The 21,648-nt window shown below is 42.0% G+C and overlaps 2 protein-coding genes and 1 long non-coding RNA gene across 3 annotated transcripts; 1 reads left to right on the top strand and 2 right to left on the bottom strand.

The window, feature by feature from the left end:
• Positions 1 to 1,706: 1,706 nt before the first annotated feature.
• Positions 1,707 to 13,026, bottom strand: serinc2l (serine incorporator 2, like). The gene is made up of 10 exons (XM_014413286.3): positions 12,871 to 13,026; positions 11,968 to 12,129; positions 8,173 to 8,360; positions 7,972 to 8,051; positions 7,702 to 7,836; positions 7,293 to 7,462; positions 5,469 to 5,559; positions 4,231 to 4,381; positions 3,939 to 4,148; positions 1,707 to 3,451 (listed from the first exon to the last, which is right to left on the bottom strand). Exons 1-10 carry the CDS (start codon positions 12,907 to 12,909, stop codon positions 3,313 to 3,315), a joined length of 1,365 nt encoding a protein of 454 aa, XP_014268772.1. The 5' UTR covers positions 12,910 to 13,026; the 3' UTR covers positions 1,707 to 3,312.
• Positions 13,027 to 15,128: 2,102 nt separating this feature from the next.
• LOC143421040 (uncharacterized) lies at positions 15,129 to 18,848 on the bottom strand. Its single transcript, XR_013100763.1, has 3 exons — positions 18,712 to 18,848; positions 16,845 to 17,015; positions 15,129 to 16,157 (listed from the first exon to the last, which is right to left on the bottom strand). It is a non-coding gene; the product is annotated as an uncharacterized LOC143421040 (long non-coding RNA).
• A 75-nt stretch (positions 18,849 to 18,923) lies between these two features.
• stmn1b (stathmin 1b) lies at positions 18,924 to 21,267 on the top strand. Its single transcript, XM_004559973.3, has 5 exons — positions 18,924 to 19,043; positions 20,093 to 20,136; positions 20,304 to 20,476; positions 20,582 to 20,773; positions 20,855 to 21,267. Exons 2-5 carry the CDS (start codon positions 20,121 to 20,123, stop codon positions 20,912 to 20,914), a joined length of 441 nt encoding a protein of 146 aa, XP_004560030.1. The 5' UTR covers positions 18,924 to 19,043; positions 20,093 to 20,120; the 3' UTR covers positions 20,915 to 21,267.
• The last annotated feature ends 381 nt before the right edge of the window (positions 21,268 to 21,648 follow it).

Below are 21,648 nucleotides of genomic sequence, written 5' to 3'. Positions count from 1 at the left end.
CTGATGATAACAGAGGAAATGAAAGTGAGATTTATGACGCTGGAGCCAATGGCCGAAGACGAGGAGAGTCTTAAATCTACTCAATGAGAAAACCAGATCTCACATTTGTACACCTGATGATAGCAGGGGAAATAAAAGTGAAATTTATGACGCCTGGCTAATTTGTTCTCGGGTGCTGGTGCTGCCTGAATTCAGAGGCTGTTACATTTCAGATGGGGCTAATGAAAGAAGAGTGTTTGTTTAATAAGTCTGATTGTTTTATAATGTAAACGCTCCAGTCAGTGAGGGAGAAATGAAGAAATAGGAGATAAAACAGTTTTGTGGGGTCAAAGCGTCAGAGATTTGGAGGATGTGCTGCAAGCCTGCTCCTGTCAGAGGACAGACATGGCTTCTTTCAGTTTTGGTAGTTTACTACAAATGCCTGTGCGTTTGACAGTGATTACACAAGACTTGACATGCACTCTGTTTCTCCATGAAGTGAAGTCACATGTCAGGCACAAGTATGCAGACAAAAACTGCAAAAAGCCAAAAGGAAAGGCTGGCAAACATGCATGCAATGCGCAGTGTTCCAGCATCACCACATCACAACAAGCCAAATGCAGAAACAGAGCATTGGATATCACGCCTGCAGCTGCAGTTAAAAATTGTTCAGTTTTTCAGTAAAGTCCTTTACGCAGATGTTGCAGCCACACAACTGCTGTAGCCACACAACTGCTGTCCTCTCCTGTGGCAGTTGCGTTTTCCCGGCTTGTCCAAATTTAAATCTGTTGAATAGTCATAATTGGACTCCAACAAGTAACGTACATGTTTACAGAAATGGAAGAATGCACTTTGCACACCATAATATTTTCAGAGCTGTTTTCTTTAAGGATTTAGTGAAGTGTTGTCATCTTCCCCACAGTGTTTAGGAAGTCTTTGTTTCCTCAGCTTAAAGTGAAATAAATCAGATTTCAGTCTGTCAAACAGGCACAATCCATCAACTCAGGATTGAAATGGATAGGCTGATGGAGGGGTGTTGCTGCAGGAGGGTGGAGGTCCACAGGAGGCAGTATGTCCTGAATATTTCCACATTCAGAGCCGACTGGATTGAGTGAGTGCAGCAGCCAAAACCAACATGTCCTGTCTACCAGCCAGGCAAGGAGGAAATAACACAGCGGAGATTGGCACACACTGTGCTGTCTCTGTACCAGCAGAGAGGAGCGATTGCACACATTTTGCTGCTTTGATTTCGAGTTAAGAACAAATGTGTAAAACATGGTGAGAGCTGAACCCTTTTATAGACTGGAAATGGTTCACTTTCAGTTTAGCGTTGTACTCGTGTGACAACAAGATAACTACAAGTACAATCAGCAAAGCATTAGCAGCTGATGAGTGTCCCCCAATCACACAACTGATGGACAGATAAAAATCAGCACATTAGCGCCTGTGAGCTCCTTCTCAGTCCCAGACTCTGGTGCCTCATCACTTTAATCTACATGTTAGGAAAAGAGTGCAATCAGCCTGCGTCCACCATTAGCACCCATAAGCATGAAGGATTCATGTCCAATCTATAACACGAAACCTGAATAGCCCTACAATGGCAAAGCCACCAAAGAAACAAGCACAGCTCTGCCCACAAACAGGTTTTGGTGTAAAACTCCACATTTGTAGTTGTGATTTATTTATTTAATCCAAAGTTTGTATTGAGACTCATTTAAAACAATGAGTGGAGAAGCGTTTCATCTTTATTAAAAACTGAGTCTATACATAAATTACGTTTACAGTTTATGTTACAGACCAGTGCTTTATGGCATGCAATGACCAGATCGCCACGATGTAAGGCAAGGTGTAGTAAGCACATCAGCATTAGTGATCTATTAGGATACTTTTTGAAAAGTGGAACTACAGAAAGGCACTTAATAGTGTTATGAAATTTTAAATCATGATCCAACATGAAATTTATCTGTAATATTCCCCTTAATGTGACAAAATATATAAACAACATTAAAAAAAAGTTAAATCAATCAGAAAACTTTTGAAAAACTGCATTCACTACACTCATATGCAGCCAAAGAAACACAACATCCGATTCATGTGTGTGTCCAGCGAAATGTCTGAAAATGACAACTGCAAATCAGGATTGTACCAAAAACTTTTTCCACAATTACAAAATATACTCACCTTATTTCAACTCATTCCAGTCAGACTGAAATTGAGGTAACAACTATATAATGCATATGTAAGAGTACTGTATCACCATTACAGCCATCGAATCACTACGAAAGTCAATACCAGCAATAAAAATCAATAACAGCAATTTGAAAATGCATTATTATTGTTTTGTACATTGAGACATTTAAAAATCCAGTTTTTAGCCTAATAATTCACGGTGCAACCTCCTTACTATAATGGCATTTGTAAATGCAGGTAGGGTGGGATTTATGCTTCACCTCCTGAACCATACCACTGCACACTGCATGACGCTGACTGCTACAGATCAATACAAGAATCCTTGCTGCAAACAGTTTGCTATACATGACATAAACACTGTTGTCTGTGGCTGTCAGAGGCATGGAAAAGCTTAGCACCGGAGAAAAATCATCTTAGCTTGGAGCAGACGAGGAAGAGCTGAGATTAGACTGGCTGTCTATTAGGACACTCTTGCTCAAGGTGCAATCACATGTATTTGCTTGCAGCCTAGTAGCCGCGGGGAAGCCCTGTTATGATCTGAAGGGCGTGCCATATTAGTCTTATCTAGTTTTCACAGTCACCTCATTCTGAGGCTCCCGATCAGGGCTCTCCTCGGTGCCCCCTGCAGTAAAGGAGTACAGCTAATCAGGGGTATTCCAGATTGAGCCAATCAGAGAGCTCTGATCTGAAAGACCTTTAAAAGGGAATCTAACTGAAATGTCTGAGGTATTGAGAAAGTGCCTTGTTGCTAAGTCGTTGTTATGGAATTTAAAACTTAGAACGGAGGTACTGGTGCTTATATGCTCACACTACAGAAGGTAGGGCGGCAAGCCTATTAATGTGAGTCACTGGAAAATGAAAAATTCCCATGGGTAAGTAAAGACTCTAAACTTACCAAACATTTAAAATCTTCTTAAACAATATCTGTTTTAATTATTACACCAAATAAGCCAACCAAGAGGTGTAAACCAACACAAACACAATAACAACACATACAAATGTAAAAACAAAAACAAAACAGAAACATCAAGAAATAAAAATTCTTAATAACATTCTTTCTGTTTCCTTCTTAGCAACTTGACTTCACCAGCCGCCAAAAAACAGAAAACAAATAATCAAATATAAGTGAAAGATGATGCACGCTCAGCTGAAATCCCTGTCAGGGAAAATAAGAGGGGCAATGAGGGTCCAAAGGTAAAGCCCGAGGCCCAGCCAGCTGGAACTCATCTTCACCCAAACAGCTGGCATAGTGCTCTGCATGACCTGGGTGTTGGTTTCTGGTCTGTTGGAGGACACAGAGTGAAAAGCAGCAATTTAGTTTACACCAACTCAACCTACCACATGTTTGGAAATTCATCCACACTTCCTCTATATACATGAATTGGTCACAAAAGAAAGAAAAAACAAAGATACTCTGGTGGTGGGTGAGGTTCATCTAAACCGAGATGATTCAAGAGGCTGACATTCAATCTGTGCTGAAAGAATGAAGAACTTTCAGGTGAACTAGTCTGCCCTCTGGTGGTTCGATTGGAGGGTGTCAGAACTTTAAACCGCCACATAAACATTGAAACATGTTTTATCCTTTGTTTTGTTTTTTATCTTTAAATGTTTTACCAAGGAGCTCCACTGCTACTGTGCCGCGATCACAAGTAGCTGTATGTAAGTAACTGATAAAGGTGAAAATTATGGATTTTAAATTCACCGTCAGGGTCAAAAGTCTCATATCGTACCTGTTGCTTCATGTCTGTCAGTCTGCTGTGAGTACTTACTTGTACCAGTTGGTAAGAGTCATCATGATGTACAGAGAGGCCAGACAGAGGTGGAAATGGAAAAAGGAGTAGTTGTAAGTGACACTCTCCTCTTCATTGTCAACAGCCCTGCGGATACCATCCTCTCCAACCACACCCTCTCCACCTGACCCTCCGCCCTCCTCTGTCTGCATCAGCTTGTTTACCTGGGTGTTGCTGGATGAACGGATACTGAGGGAGAGACAGAATGAGGAAGTTTAACAAAAGCAAATAAAACAGAACATATATTATTTTCCGGCACTGCTAATCTTACCTGGCATAGAGAGTACAAAAGAGGAAGATGATCAATCCCACAATGCCCTGAGCATCCCACCACTGCACCTGTCCTGTAGGGCTGCCACCAGACGGTTGAGTGGTGTTGACGTTTGACACTAGACTCAACAGGCTGGGGTTACACTTACGATCTGTGCACAGAAGACCACAAAGAAATTGTACACACCAATTATAAAATGATTTGAAAAGCACATTATTATACAGTGAGAAGGTCTGCAAAATGACATATTAATGAATTAAAGTCTCTGACTTCCATCTTGACTATAATGGCAATACACATTTTTTAATGTTTTTTTTCCTCTTCTGTAACTAACAGCACTGAAGATGCAACTTTAAAGTATCAAAAATCCATGAATACACCTTTTTCCCTTTACTGTTAAACTTCTAACATTTAAACGTTTAATTATTTATTCAATGTTTTTCATCTCAACAGTGTCTTTCACACTAGTGCTTCACTGGTGTGAAAGTTGCTTCACAACTCAACTTCAATTTTATTTATATAGTAGCAAATCACAAGAGTCAGGCACTTTAATATTGTAAGTTAAAGACTCGACAATATTACAGAGAAAACCTCAACAATCACACAAACTCCTATAAGCAAGCACTTGGCAACAGTAGGAATGAAAAACTCCCTTTTAACAGGAAGACACCTCCAGCAGAACCAGGCTCAGGGATGGGCAGCCATTTGCCAGTACTGATAAAGTGTGAGCAGAACAATAGGGAAAAAAAACCTGACCTCTGACCTTGAGGTTGAAGTCACTCACATTCAAACTCGTCTGAGATTTTTAGCAAATACACCTATCGTATTCATTTGAAAATCTGACGTCACCTCGTTCTCCAGTTATTGTATTCACTAAATTGGTCGTCCACAGCTTTGAGATGACGAGTCATTACATCTTCAGCGTCACGTCAGTGGGACTAAGATGACTACATCTTAACATGAATGTAACTAGTCAGCACAACACTGCCCATTGTGACTACTCACAGGGGACATGCAACTCACATGAAAATGAGACACAGAGGGTGTGCTAACTATTAGCAAAAAGCAGCTCTTTGTTTATTTAGAGTCCCAGGGAAAAACTCACCTTTCAAATAAAAATGCTGCGACAAATAAACAGCAAGTACATATAATAAATAACAACAGTCAGGAAACAGGAAAAAAAAAGCATGCAGGTAAAACCGAAGGTAGACTTAGGATTAAGAAGCCAGAAGACTCACTGGGATTGTTGGTCATCGCAGACCAGGTGACATACATGGTGTAGAGGGAAATAATAGAAGCCTGAAGCAGACCAGAGTACGGTTGAGTTGCCTGTAAATAGAAAAAGTAAAAATATTTAACAAAATAATAATAAAATAAAATGTTCAGCTGCTTTGAAAGGAAGGTTTATTTAACAGTGTTTGAATGTGCTGCTTGTTTGCATCACAAACTCAACAGAGCCTATGAAAAAATACTCATTCATAAAGACTTGGGGAAGAATATTGACAAAACACTCAGAAAACCTGACCTCTGACCTTGAGGTTTAGGCCACAGAGACTTTAACTCATCTGAGACTGAAATAAATATCATAGTTTGATCTACCAATAAAGTCCTACGTTGCATGTTTTTTGAGTTATCACATTTACAATCTTTTGGGTGCACGCCATTCGCCCGCCCATAGGTTGACAATACCCCATCAACCTTTTACAACTAAGTGGTAAAAAGTACTTAAAAGGATTTAAAGGTACTTAAAACTAAAAAGTACTTAAACCATCAAAAGTTAACTAAAGCCATTAACAGAATGCAAAGAAACAACTGCCATGAGTTTCTATACAAAACATGGGGGAAAAGAAAATAAGAAATAAAAAAAGAGACATTAAGTGAACTTAAAAATAGGTGTAGTGTACTTTTGTGATACACCAATTTGTATCACAAGATAGGGCAGACTGGTTGCTACACTAAGTCCAATGTGAGAGGAAGAGGAAATGCTGATGGCAAGGCAGATATGAAAGGTTTTAGTTATCAGGGCAGCAAACATTGCCTGAAGGACCTGGAAAGCAGCCCTTATTACTACCAGCACTAATTCCTGGAAAGAAACCAGAGAAAAAAAAAATACAAACAGCAGCAAAACGCAAACATCCGGGTTTCTTTCAAGCACTGGTATCTGCCAGAAAACAAGTTCAGTCCGCTGACTGCGACAGGGAGGGTGGCAGGCTTTCTGCTGCAGCCGATGAATGTACTGCTGTCTGTTAGCTATGAAGCTAAAGTGTATGAAACAAATGAAGTAGCTGCAAAGGTACAGCTGCCATGTCGCTACCAACCCAGGAGGTGAGAGAAAAGGAGATCAGTTAGAGAGCACTGAATAATGCTTACATGAGTTCACACACAGCAAACGAGGATATAGCCTACTGTAATTAATTAGGTATTAGGTTGGCTGAACAAGTTATTACAATTTTCTTAGAGCTTCTCAGATTTTCTAAGCTGTTTACATTAAAAGTTACACTTTTTGACTATAAAAATAAAAACCTCACTCTGCTTAAGCTAATAATAACAATGTGTTTGCTGTATGTGAATAACAGCTATGTACCAAATCATTAACCAGGGTATTGTTTGCATTTACCAACCTCCTCCATATAAGGAGGCTGTATTCTATTCCAACTGTAAGAGTAACAGACGAGGTACTTCTGAGCAGGTCACATGTGTGTCACACAGGGATAACGCAGACCACCATTTACTGTCACATCCACACCTAAGACTAATTTGGACACACCAGTTAACCTAACAAACACGTTTTTGTACTGTGATTACTGTTACTGCAGAACATGCAAACTACACTCAGAAAGCCAGCTGACCAGGAAGTTGTTGCACTGCCCCAAACTTAGACAACATTCAGTTTTTCTGTTTCTGGTAAGAGAGTTGGGCTACAACACAAAACATTTGCCTAGCTCTGGTAGACACCGTTCCCTAGTGGTTCACATTTTACAAATCCAGTAAATACCTTTAACCTCTTGCAATCGCTCCTGTGCGGTATCCAACATGAAGAAATACAGTTTCCATGTTTGTACCTGTATCTTTGGTAAGACGGAAACAATGGAGACGATGACGCAGAAGATAAGGTTGAGGCTGATGAAGACTTTGTGCTCTGTGCAGTTATCTGGCATTGTATAGTAAATGTAGAAAAGCACCACAGCAGCGATAGCCAGTGCATAGTGGAGGACAGTGAAAGACAGCAGCCCTGGAATTGAAATGAATACACAATAACATTAATGATGGTATAACAGGATTATTATTTTAAGAAAAATGATGAAATTGACTCGGGCAGCAGAGAAGCTCTGCTTCATCCTGTGTCAATGCCAGAAATGTCACATACCAATATAACTCAATGCTAAATCAGATTTTGTGCGCTATCATTATTTTAAAAAGTCATTACAGTATCAAATATGGAGTCTATCACGAAACTCTTGAATACGTTACCTGCAAACCAGCATTTGTTCCCATTTTCAGCATTTTCTACCCAGGCTTTGTTCCAGGAGTGGGCAAAGTCAATGAGGAGTATGAGTTGGATTATAATGAAGATAAAGGATCCCACCAATCCGAAGTAAAACCACACTGTGAAATGAAAAGGAAAAGATACAGCATCCTCAATCTGCTGAACAGGTATGTGTATATTCTCATTATCATTTCTCAAGAAAAGGATATAGTACAGTTGCTGTTTCTTGTAATTCAGCAAACAGATATTCATACCATCGTGAAATGTCCCATCAGGGATGAAAAAGGCTCCCACTGTAATCCCGACCAGGATCAGAAACTTAAAGAACCAGAACCTGAAGATTTACAAACTTACAATTAGTACAGAAAAAATACAGAAGTAGTACAGTACACATACCTCCCTCCCTGAACCCATTCTTCTGCAATTTATAAAAAAAAAAAAAAAAAGGTTCTCACCCATTTTGAATAGCTGCACGTGGGTCTTTACTGCTACGGACACGAATCATGATGACACAGAACAGAAAGAAGAAGCAGGTCATGGCAAAGCACATTCGATACACAGACTTGTACCCCACGATGACATTACAGTCAACCTGGTTTTCAATACCAGGTATTGAAGTTCCGCCCTTGCAAAATCCTGGGATCTGTGGAACAGATGAAAGTCAAATCAAACAAGCTTGCAGTTAAACTTAACTAAAAAAGTAAACCATGTATCAAATAGCAATTCAATTACTACTGGTTTTCAGAGGCACTGCAATACAAGTCGTGACTTAGACGTATCACTGTTTCCAGCTTAATTGTTACAAAAAACACAATGTTACGGTACAGGGTGGGCCATTTATATGGATACACCGTAATAACATGGGAATGGCTGGTGATATTAAAGTCCTGTTTGTGGCACATTAGTATAGGTGAGGGGGCAAACTCCTCAAGATGGGTGGTGACCATGGTGGTCATGGTGCGCTTACCTGCTGCTCTCTGGCAGGTAGCTCCATGCCCTCCTGGGTTTTAAATGCACCTTAGAACACACATGCATCAACACTACAATGAGCGGGTGGAGGGAGGTTTGGAGTCTTCTCTCACCCCCGTTCTCTGCGGCCTGCTGGAGCGGGGGGGCTAGGAGGAGGAGTTGGCCGTCCGACTGCGGTCTGGAGTGTGGGGCCTCCCTGCTGCTGCGGAGTCGGAGCGGTCTGCCTCTCCCCACCGCAGGGAAAAGGGTAACACCACCTGGGTCTGGGTGCACTTCCCCCCTCCAGGGGCAAGGGTACCTAGACCCGGTTCGTAGAGTACGCTTGGGGAGTGTGATCGTGTGTACAGCGTCTCTTCATGTCTGTCTCCACGTTGGTTGAGTGTGGAGTAAGTGCATATGAGAGCATGAGGGTGGGAATGGATGTTTGTGTCTGTGTGTGCCTGTATGTCTGTGTCTATATGTCAGGTTAGGTGTCAGGCGCCACCTCTCTGGGGACATCTCAGGCCCTCCAAGGTTTGGAGGCCTATCTCCCCCCCCACCACTTCCCCTGCCAGTGGCGGACTCCCTCAGACGTCGGTGCGTTGGTGGTTCTTTGTGTCCGGGGATGGGCGTCCAGGTACACACCGGCTCACTCCTTGGCGGCCGCTTATCGGGGCCTGGAGCCTGGGGCTCGCTCGGGCCACTTCGGAGGTGGGGTGCCCCCGGCCTCTCGGCCTGGGGCTCGGTCACTCAGGCGCGGCTGGCTGCCGGCGGAGCTCACGGGCGCGTCACTGCAACCCCCCCTGGCTTCTGCTCCGCGGCTGCTGAGTGAGCCCTCATCTGGGACTCTCCTCAGCTCTTTCTGGGACAGTGGCGCGGCTGGCCCTCTGTTGGTCTTTCTTGGTCTCTTGTGTTCTGGGGGCCTCTGGATGTCTGGAGTTTTGATCTCCTCCATACCTGCTTCATGCCCTGGAGGACGGGGCTGTGGCCCCCCCACACCCTCTAGCAGATCATTACATGAAGGAACCTTTTAAAAAAAACAAGCGCGTCCATGCTCACAGGTGTACACACGGGTGATCACACCCACAAACTACACCCTTTTTGGCTCCTACCTCAAAGCACACTGTGTTCTGTTGATCTTATGTGCTGCACAATAATGTTTAATATTTAGTATTTACTGTCATATTCCCATATATCATTGTGATGTTGTTTATTCTATTACTCTTGTTCTCTTCTGCTTGTTTTCTTTTTTCTTTCTCAGCAGGTGACCCAGGTGATTGATAGATGCATTTTTTTTCTTTTTTTTTCTGCTCATTCTGTTGGTTTTTGTTTTTTGCCCTTCTCCCCCGTCCCTCTTCTCAGCTGTTTCTCTTTCCCTCTTTCTTTCTCCCCTTCTTTCCCCCAGTCAAGTCTGTCCCGTATTCAGCAAGTGAAAATAAAATAAACAATAAAAGGTGAATCAAATGGACCATTACGGCAAGGCTGGGATGATCAATTTGGTAAAGTAAATCCGTTGGGCATCTTTCTTTGCCTTTAGACAACAATTCTGATGGCAAAAGAGCCAAACGGGACAGGCAAAAAAAACAAACCAATATACAATGACCTTTTCTATTTTTCTAGTTTGTAACAACACTGTAAAAGCTGTTGTTGCAGCTAATTTTGTGCACTACAATCAGGATATGACTTCTCAGGTAACATTACTTAAATGGAGATATGAGAACTTTACAATAAATTATTTAGAGATAAAGTAGCTACAAGAAAAGGATCCAACATTAGATCTGCATTATTTTACATACTTGAGTAAGGCTTTGGTCACATAAACCCAGAGACTGGTTGGTGACCCACCTGGCAACCTCCAGTCTCTAGGAAAAAAAAAAGCGCATTTCCCAGCAGGTTACTGAGTGGCTGTTGGAAGTTTCTGGGTGTTGCCAGGTGAAGTCAGTCATCAAGAGGGTGCTGCAAAAACTTTCTTGTGACTATGTTGTTTGCTACCAGATTGTCACGGTCGCCCATAGTCTGCATGGATACAATGATTTGCCTGCAAACACTTTTCTACTGTGGTGAAACTTGAAAAGTGTGACGCAAACCAGAAACTTCTCCTTTGCAGGCAAATGTGCTGTCTTTCTTGTTTGCATCATTTTTCAGTTTCACTACCACTGTGACAGCAGTTGACAGGGCTCGCAAAATCGCTAGCCCGACGTCCTGGGGCTAGCGATTTTTCCAGTTGGGCTACCAAAATCTCTCTCTGCCCTGCCCGTTGGGCTATCAGAGGAAGGAAAAATATATGTCAGTGCTTTTGCATTCTTTCGGAAATGTAGCTGGGTAATTATGTCATTGGCATCGGTGAGCCACTGTCAATATGTGACATATTGAAATCGCGTTTGAATTTGCGCTTGTTTTTTGCTTTCACTTTGCAATTGCGCGAACTGTGTATAGAGAGCGACAGTACTGATCTGTGAGTGATGATAATTTGCGCACCAATTCCTCTGACATGGTCAGCTTACTATGCAAACATGACAAGTGAAATCTCCTGCAGCAACCTTAAACATGTGAAAGGTTGATCGCGCAGAGAATCGCTGAGCGTTATGTGAGTCCGTGTGTAAAAGCAGCAGGATATATATTTCAGTTCTGCTGAGCCAAATAAGACAGGTCTGGGTGAAGAGGTGACCACAAAATGGAGAAGTTATGACAAATCAGACTATAAGGCAAAAAGAAAGTGCAGCTTTATGGTTTCATGGACAAAAGAATTTCTGTGGCTGCAATATGACGAGCTAAATAACCAGGGCTGCACATAAGTGGTCCGCAGGTGCGCATTCGCTGTCAAAATAAAACACGTGCACAAGATAAGAAGTTGCAACGCGTGTTTGCGTACATAAGATTTTCTGGAGGACAGACATTTGTTTAGAACTCTTAAAGATGTCGAAGAAGCTCCTTTAAGCAATTACTTTGGTGTTCCTCCACCTCCAAAGAAATGTCAGAAGGAGTCCGAACCACAAAAGAAGCGCGTATTCTCGGAGAAGTGGTTGCAGGAGGTGAGCTGGCTTCAAACAAATGATGAACGCACAGAGAGGTGGTGCAGAAAATCCCACTCTAGCGGACAAAAACAGTGCTTTTTATATGGACGCAAACGCGCGTTGCAACTTCTTATCTGGTGCACGTCTTTTATTTTGACAGCGAATGCGCACATGCGGACCACTTACATGGTGTATGGACTATATGGTGTATATTATGAGTAGTTGTATGTTAAATACTATTGCATATCATTATATACATAAATATGACAATAAGAACAAAGGTCTTACCTTGCGAAGCTGCGTTTCCATTCCAGGAAGGATCATGATAACAGACACAAAGGTTCCCATCAGCAAGAAGAAGGAGAAAACCAAGCGGGTGATGGTGGAGTTATTTGAAGAGGGACAGCAACCACACAAAAGACATGGTGCTGAGCCACACAGACATGAGGCCTGCCGAGGATGGAGGGGTAGGAGGAGAGAGCGATAAAGAGCGTGAGAGTTGAAGCTGAAGACAGCCACAAAAATATATCACCTGCTTAGGTGTGATGGCACTCATAAATAGGTTAGCTGAACTACTGTGTGGGTAAATTTTAAACATGGCAGTTCCAAGGGTTGATGTTTAGATACAAGTAACATGAAATTCGCGCCTCTCACTTAAATGCTTAATTACAAAAAAAAAAAACATTAGAGCGCAAGGTTCCTCCATGTATTTTATTTCATCAACGAAAAACACTCCACCTTTACAGATACCCTAGTTCCCATATATAAACGGTTGAACACACCCTGCACTTGTTAAGCCGGTCTAAAAATGAGCTGGTTTCCCACGAAGGCAATCAAAATCACATGCCTTACATCTGGTGTCAGTAACTCGTCAGCTTTAAACATCAAACGTCACTAACTTTCCATTTTATTAACAACGCGATGAAAATGGCCTGTTCACTTCTGACTAGCTTGCTACGCTAACTGCCCTAAATCTAACGTCGAGTATTGGCAGATTTCCCAAGTAACAGTAATGATCAGCTATTTATAAATGGTCTCACATTTGTTGAAGCTATCACATGCCTAACGTCACAACTAACACTTAAACCTGACACCAATTACTAATGTTATCCTTAGTTTAACCTAACAGTGGGAGAATAAACAAAAGCCTTCCGGAAATATCTAAAACAGACATTCATATGCGATACTTACACAGCTGGCTAAAGAGCACAAAGCCAAGCAAGCCCCCATTTTCACATAAATGCGATGAAATGTATGTATTTATGTTCCGACGCCTTTCGTGTTCCTTCACTAACCCGTTAAAAGCTGCTATGTCTAACACTCGGAAGTTACTGGAGTTTTTCAAAATAAAAGCATACTTCAAACGTCATCAATCAACCCCATAGCTACAGACTACGCTATGTTCTCTATATGAAAAAACTCAAATCATAGATTCTTAGTGTGAGAAGAAGAGTTTATATATAGTCTGAAGCATTTTGAAGAGTTCTGTCAACCAAGAAACATTTTGCAGAGCAGAACCAGACAGTAAATACACGGACTCTGAAACCTACCATCTGTCCTCTCCCTCAGCAAGAGATCATTATCTGCTGTTTAAAAGTAGATGCAAAAAGAGAGCCAGTCAGGTGCTGGCAGAAGAAGCCTCGTTAAAGTCCCTGCTGTTGTCGTATTGCTAGTTCATGAGCACAGTAGGGAGCCAACAGGGATGGGGTTATTAATAGTCCTTTTAATATAACCTGTAACGTGGAAAAAACTTAATGAAATCTATTACAAGTGTGATTACTGAGAAATAGAAGATGGTTTTTTTCCCAAGTAACTACTTCAAACATTTCTCAACTCACCGAACATTAAAAACATACTTGTCAAAAATGTACTTATAGTAACAATACACAGCCAATAAATCACCTTTCAGAGACCTCAGCTGTGAAACTGCACTTACTGCATGATTATTTGTTATCTAGTCATCGCATTTGCAAACTTAGGTGTCCACGCTGCCCGTCTGCCCGGTGGGGTGACGGCAATAACCCATCAGTCATTTACAAGTGAGGCGTAAAAAGCATTGCTTGCTTAAAAACACGTTTCATAGCATCACCACACTGAACTGGCACTGCTCCTAACACTACTGAAAAGTTAATTTCTATATCCAACACTAGGTTGCAGTATTAACCAGCAGTTTATGCTACTTTCTCTCAGCTAAAGAAGCTCCTGTGACATAGTCCCCACTTGTTCTTTTTTTTTTTTTTTTTTTTTTGTGTCCCGTTTGGATCTTTAGCCATCAGAATTGTTGTCTTAAGGCCAAGAAAGATGCCAAGCGGATTTATTTTACCAAGTGGATCATCATGGCCTTGCCATATTGGTCCATTTGATTGACCTTTATTATAATTATGAATTTATTTTATTTACAGTTGCTACAAACGGGACAGACATGACTGGGAGATAGGACAGGGAGAAAGAATGAAAGAAAGAGAGGGAGAGAAAGAAAACCAAAGGGGAGAAGAGACGGTGAGAAGGGGGGGAAGAAAGAAAAAAAAACAAAAAAAACAAAAAAAACAAAAAAAAAAAACAAACACCTGGGTCACCTGTATGGAGAAAAAAAACAGAAGAGAAAGCAAACAACAAAGAGCAACATAATAAAAAAAAAAAAAAACGGCACCATCACAATAAACTAGCTAGCAGTAGATATCAATAGTTACTAAATAATAAACAATATTGTGCAGCATGCAAGATAGACAGCGCACAATGTGCTTTGAGGCAGCAGCCAAGAAAGCTGTAGTCCGCGTCTGTGAATACCCGTGTGTACACCTGTGTGCATACCTGTGTGGATCAGCATGCTTGCATTCCAAAGGTTTCTCCATGTAACGATCTGCTAGGGAGTGTGGGGAGCCACAGCCCCGTCCTCCAGGGCATGAAGCAGGTATGGAGGAGATCAAAACTCCAGACATCCAGAGGCCCCCAGAACACAAGAGACCAAGGAAGACCAACAGAGGGGCAGCCGCGCCACTGTTCCAGAAAGAGCTGAGGAGAGTCCCAGATGAGGGTTCACTCAGCAGCCGCGGAGCAGAAGCCAGGGGGGGTTGCAGTGACGTGCCCGTGAGCTCCGCTGGCAGCCAGCTGTGCCTGAGTGACCGAGCCCCAGGCCAAGAGGCCGTGGGCACCCCACCTCCGAAGTGGCCCGAGCGAGCCCCAGGCTCCAGGCCCCGATAAGCGGCCGCCAAGGAGTGAGCCGGTGTGTACCCGGACGCCCACCCCCAGACACAAAGAACCACCAACGCACCGATATCTGAGGGAGTCCGCCACTGGCAGGGGAAGTGGTGGTGGGTGGAGATAGGCCTCCATACCTTGGAGGGCCTGAGATGTCCCCAGAGAGGTGGCGTCTGATACCCAACCTGACATATAGACACAGAAATACAGGCACACACATATACAAACATCCATTCCCACCCTCATGCTCTCATATGCACTTACTCCACACTCAACCAACGTGGAGACAGACATGAAGAGACGCTGTACACACGATCACACTCCCCAAGCGTACTCTACGAACCGGGTCTAGGTACCCTTACCCCTGGAGGGGGGAACTGCACCCAGACCCAGGAGGTGTTACCCTTTTCCCTGCGGTGGGGAGAGGCAGACCGCCCCGACTCCGCAGCAGCAGGGAGGCCCCACACTCCAGACCGCAGTCGGACGGCCAACTCCTCCTAGCCCCCCCGCTCCAGCAGGCCGCAGAGAACGGGGGTGAGAGAAGACTCCAAACCTCCCTCCACCCGCTCATTGTAGTGTTGATGCATGTGTGTTTTAAGGTGCAATTAAAACCCAGGAGGGCATGGAGCTACCTGCCAGAGAGCAGCAGGTAAGCGCATGGTCCCTCCTGCTAGCCCTCAATGTCTACGTGTATTCAAAATTGAGAGGTGGGCAACGACGCCAGGGGTGAGGTGTACACCCTGATGGTAATTTGGACTCCGTGTATCGTGCCCACCCCCAAGATCCTATATGTATGTGTAATGAGAGTGTGAGTAATGTGAATGTCTAAGTTGTGGGATAAAATTGAGGCAGAGGCAGCCAGAAGGGGACAGAGGGGGGGGTAGCCTCCTCTGCACCATGGTGACATACCCCTACTCCAAGGCCCTGCATGTGTGGGTGGTTGTGGTGGAGCGGGAAGAGGGAGGCAGCTGGAGATGGGGAGGGAAGGAAGGGAGGGGCAAGTGACCCCTCCCTGGGGCCAGCTCCCCCGCTGACCCCAGTAGGCACCCCCATACTCCGCGACCCGCCAGGGAAAGGGGGCCCAGGCCCATCCAGACCGGGGCCCAGTGCAGCAGCGCCTCCCGGCCCCACAGAGCCCGGGACAGTCCACCCAACCCCACCACAGAGAAAACTGCACCCACCCCACCATCCACTCATCTTCCAGACTACATAAGACAATAGACGCCCAGGCTGAGATCTTCCTCCACCTCTCCTGTATCTCCCCCTCCTGCAGAGAGTTCCTGAGGAGAGGAAAGCTCCTGTTCCCCACTTGTTCTTGCACAGTGTACACAGATTTCATTATGTAAGTAAAGTCTGAAGCTACAAGTGACATTTCACATTTATAGATGGAGACATTTTACACAGAGGCATGAAATAGCACAAGTAGAGAAAAATCTATCAACTAGTTTAGGATGAAAAAAATAATATAATAACAATGTATACTTTATTGATCCGCATGGGGAAATTCCTCTCTGCAGTCGCACCCCAAACCTTCCAAACAGGGGGCCACCACTCTACCTACTGAGCTATCCCTGCCAAGCATATGTAGCTAACACATATGTTTCTGAAATCTATACTGAAATGAATGTTTATAGCTGCAAAATGTCTTTTTTTAGGACCTTTCAAGCCTCTGACAAGATGAATCACAGTTGGAGAGAGCTAATAAACAAAGAAGAAAAAGATTTATCCATTTACTCTTGACTAGGTGGTGTAATTTTAGTTATTTTAAAAGCGTCACAAGAAAATATAAAAACAGACATTAAGACCAAATCTATCAAATGTCAGAATGTTTATTCTCCTAATGCGCCACCTGGGAACTGTTTCCGATTAGGAATCAGTCGCTTCATTTTCAACTTTAAAAACGCAGGTGGGTGATTGGGTACTTCTCTGTGTAAAACCTTTGTCAGCTGCTGGGAATAGCAACTTACCCCTGTTACTCCTCTATAATGACATCTTTGTTCTGTCTCACTTTGTTTGCAGCTTATGTCTGTCTCTCTATTTTATTTTCCATAGGAAGCAGCTGCCAAGATTGCAACTTCCCTCTCGTCCATCACTTCTTCTTCATCACTCACTCAGAAGTCTTTTCTTTAAAGGAGGAGCTGTAAGAGACACAAGAGCAGAAAAACATTCATGTCAGTTTTCATAAAAGTTTCGCTGTTGTGCCTTGTAAGATGAAATGCAAATGAATGTGAAGGCGGTACAGTAAATGAATGAATACATTTGCTGTGTTATAACACTACTATATTAGACACAGAGGTTGAAGAAAGAAAAAGAACAAAGCACTGTGAGGTTGTCTGGAAACAGCAGATACCTTATAGTTCATAAAGAGTCCATTACTAGTTAAATGACCCTTGAACTTTAATATTCTTTTGAGCTATGATGAAAGTCTCCATATATTTTCAGCTACCATTAACGGTGACAGAAAAAATAGGTCCTCTCAAATGGCCCATAGCCTGTTTTTCCAGAAATGAATTACTATATTTGATTTCATGCTCTGCATCCCTGAGCAACTAATCAGTTTTTTTTATATATTTTTTGCCAAAGTGACAAAATCAAACATACAGAGGGCTTTATGCATTATCTCAGGATAGATAGAGTTTAGGGTTAACTGACCCAAAATATAAATAATGACTTTTATGCAAGCAGTAACTATTATTTAACCCAATATGGAGCCTCAACATATGTTGACACCTCAACAACTTTCTATTAGAGTTGAGCGGATCAATTTAAATATTTATAGTATCGATACCAACACTGTTATTGGTATCAGATAAATACCAGCATGATCATATTGATACTTTGTTTCTAGCCTCCAAGTTAAGTTTGTAGTGCACTGAATCATGTTGAAATCATATTTTTTTGAAAGTGGAAAAATACACCTAACACGTGCACTGTGAAAATTGCCTGAACCTTTTTGCATTAACTGTCATGTCTATTTTATATATAGCCTATAGCACATTTAAACACCAGAAGCTGACCCAGTGCTTTGGAAACAGGTACATTTACATTTTAAGTGTTCCAAAACACTGGTAGTATTGGAAAACTGGTAGCCACCTGTGCTACCCCTCTGCCTCCTATCAGATGCACCTATGGTATAAATTTGAAAATCCTAGGTGACTTTTATAAAAGTTGACCTCTGTCCTTGAGATTTTGAACTCGTCTGAGATTTTAAGATTATGCACGTATTATATAAATCCTAGGTAACTTCCTTCTTTATTTATCACATTCACAAGATTTTCAGATAACATGACCTCTGACCTTGAGGTCACTGACCTCTGAGATCTTTAGTAGATACACCTATGTTATCGGTTTGAAAATCTTACATTTCCTTGTTCTCGAGTTATTGCATTCAAAAACTTGGGTGTCCACCTCATCCATCCGAAAACCCAGCAATAGCCCCAATCAGCCTTTTACAGCTGTGGGGTAAAAAACAGTTTCAAAATATGAGAAAAGCTAACAGGAGTTTTTTTTTGTTGTGTTTAAAAACCCACAGTGATTTATTGGCTTTAATATATCTTGTCATAGCATGCTGGTCTCCCTTACATAAGCTGCATTTATAAGTTAAAAGTATCAGTATTGGTATGGGCACTACTGGCCCTGTATTTACTTGGTAAAGGCTTGATACAAAGATCTGCAGTCACAACGCTATTTTCTATCAGTGAGATTTTTTTAGCCTAAAAAAGAGAAAATAACCTTAATATGAGTATGCCAATGAAACACTTTTTTTTAACTTATTACTGTTTTATTGTACCGTAAAACCCACACCACTTATTTAGCTGTACCCTTTGAGCTTACCGTTAGCTTTATTTAGACTCCTATTTACTTTGCTGCACATTTATCCTGACATATTCCGTTTATATAATCATTTAACTGACAGCTGTACAGCTTTAAGTTACCCACAGAGCCAGCTTTTCTGTGTCTGTTGTTTTTTTTCACCTCTTCCTTTTCCTGGCGCGCGCGCTTGCAAATACTCGCTATGATTGGCGGACTCAGACCAATGAACGCAAACCTCACTGATGACGTATGGGGTCGGTGGGTTTTGTGCGCCAATGTGCAGATGTTAGCAGTTTGAATAGAGGGAAGAATAAGGTGGTGGAGGTCTGCTTTTCAAGACGAAGCACTTGACGGTGAGGACAATGGTCTCATGTATGTGTTTAACCAGCCGTTCAGACCACTGCTGGCAGACTTTTAAGCGGGTTTTGAACATTTTTTTGAGTAGTTTGAGGTTCAGATTCACAGCACTGAAGTAGTTATTAATGGAGTTAATTGCTATGGCCGCTGTGCAGAAATTATGGATTTTTATTGCATTAAAGTAGATGAAAAATATAGATTTTTAAATTTCAAATGTTTTGACAAGTATAGTCGAGAAAATGTTCTGCTAACATGTATCCATACTTTCAGAGTAAATTAATTATTTTGCACTAACATTTTTTGTTGTTGTTGATGTTATTGTTATGATGCAACGTCTATCGGTCGTTACATTTTGCTAGCAAACCTGGGGGTTTCGTTTTCTTTCGTTTTTTATTTTTCCAGACAACTTTTCAAGTGCAGTTTTGTGTCTTTGTTTTCACTGCACCGTCTAATCAACGAGGTCTTGGCCCGCCCCCGCCTTTATGTAAGTTCCTGTAAAAGAAAAAAAAAAGGCAGCAGTCTCCACCTGTGGGCAGGCGGGGGTCTTATAGCATGGCTTATTCACACAGTTTTGTTCTGTGCTCTGTTGAGCTGAGAATACCTGGGGCATCATAGAGGTGCAGAACTTGTTTTGCTAGACAATTAAATTAAAGTCATGTTGTGACTGGTAAGTTAACGTATTATATAACGTTGTTTATAACTGAATATGCAGTTGGTGCCTGTTTTATAATTAGAGTTAATGAGAAAACTCATTTTATCCACATGCAAACCCACTTTTTAAAAAAGGAAATAAATCAATTCACACCAGCATAGTTGACAGATTTTAAGTTTACACCTGGGAGCCCACACTGATGATGATCCACTGTGTGTGTTTGTATTTTTCCAAAGACATTCATGACAGTGAAATGCCAAAACATGAGCTGCTACCATCAGCTCTATACATTGGGAAAGTACATGAAAAGTTCTGCATCCTTCAAAGTGTCATTGATGCTCTCCCAGTTGATACTAATTAATGTTTTTTTTTTTTTTAAATATCTTCTTACAGTGGTATTAAAGGCAGCACTTCTGATAAAATGGCGAGTTCTGGAGGTAGGTATAAATTGTGTGCAATGGTTTGCTCTGTTCTAGCAGCTTTTACACTTTATTTGCTTTTAAATTTTACAGTGTGTTGCTGTGTGGAGCTGATATTTGAAGTTCAGTGTTACCCTGCAGCTCCATCTTTCTTCCTGGCAACTCTAGTATTTCCTGTTTTACAGATATCCAAGTGAAAGAGCTGAATAAGCGTGCATCGGGTCAAGCGTTTGAGGTCATCCTAAGCCCCTCGACCCCAGACGCTAAGGTGGATTTTCTGTTGTCCCCGTTGAAGAAAAAGGAAACCTCACTGGATGAGATTAAGAGGAAACTGGATGCTGCTGAAGAAAGACGCAGGGTATCTAGATTGACAGCTGGCTTTATAAGCAGACACAAGGAAAAAAGTGTAGCCCGTGTGTTTAGAATTCTATAAAGTGCAACAGTTGTTTTGTCTGTCTGTCAGAGCCACGAAGCTGAAGTGCTGAAACATCTCGCCGAGAAGCGAGAGCACGAGAAGGAGGTCATCCAGAAGGCCATTGAGGAAAGCTGCAACTTTAGCAAGCAGGCCCAGGAGAAACTGAATCAGAAGATGGAGGCGAACAAAGAGAACCGCACTGCCAGGTTGGCAGCCCTCAATGAGAAGTTTAAGGAGAAGGTAGGCTCTCAGTGGTGCACCAACATCAGCTTGTGTAACATTAAAAATAATAATGTTGTGTTTCTTCTTATTTTTTAACAGGACAAGAAGCTTGAAGAAGTGAGAAAGAACAAGGAGGCAATGAAAGAGCGAGAGAATTAATCCCCTTTCGATCTCTAACGCAGTTTTCACATCTCCAAAGATAAGCTGTATTTTCATGACTGACGTTTAAACGCAGTTTTGTGCTCTTTTTTTGTTCGGATTATGCTGTTCTGATTAAGTTGGTTAGATTGAGTCAGGATGCAGTCTGGCTTTCTTGCTGTAGATTTCACTTTGGCAGCTGGTTATATTACCTTCTTTAAAGAAGCATTTGCTGGTAATAAATTGGTCCTTCTACTTCTTAATGTTAATACATCACATGCTGTTGTAAACTCTTGCTGGCAATGCTGGATGTTATTGTAGACTGTCCAGTACAGTCCCATTGTTACACCATTAAAGTTTTTATCCTTTTTCAACTTTCTGTACTGTGATGATTCATCTACTAATTATAATGAAGATGTTATAGCTTCATGCTGTATGGTTTCAGGACTCTTCTGACACCTGCTGACAGTTTTACATTTTAAGGGTTTTGCTCATTTTTGCTGTTTTGACCCTTCTGGCATATATGAATGGGAAAAAGTGGAGTGGAATCTCCCCAATTCAACTGGTTGCAAACTTAAGCTAACAGTGAGACTGCAAACTGATAGCAATGTTAGAGTCAAGAATTTTTATTTAAAAGGTCATGAACCAAATTCTGTAGTTGTGCAGGTATGATCACAGCTAAGACTTAAACAGTAATGTATCTTCTTGATATTGCACAAGCTTCTGCTATACTAAGTTACCAGTAGCCTCTGTAC

This window comes from Maylandia zebra, linkage group LG11, assembly GCF_041146795.1.
Source record: "Maylandia zebra isolate NMK-2024a linkage group LG11, Mzebra_GT3a, whole genome shotgun sequence".
Lineage (NCBI taxonomy): Eukaryota > Metazoa > Chordata > Actinopteri > Cichliformes > Cichlidae > Maylandia > Maylandia zebra.
This window is presented reverse-complemented; position numbering and strand designations above follow the sequence as displayed.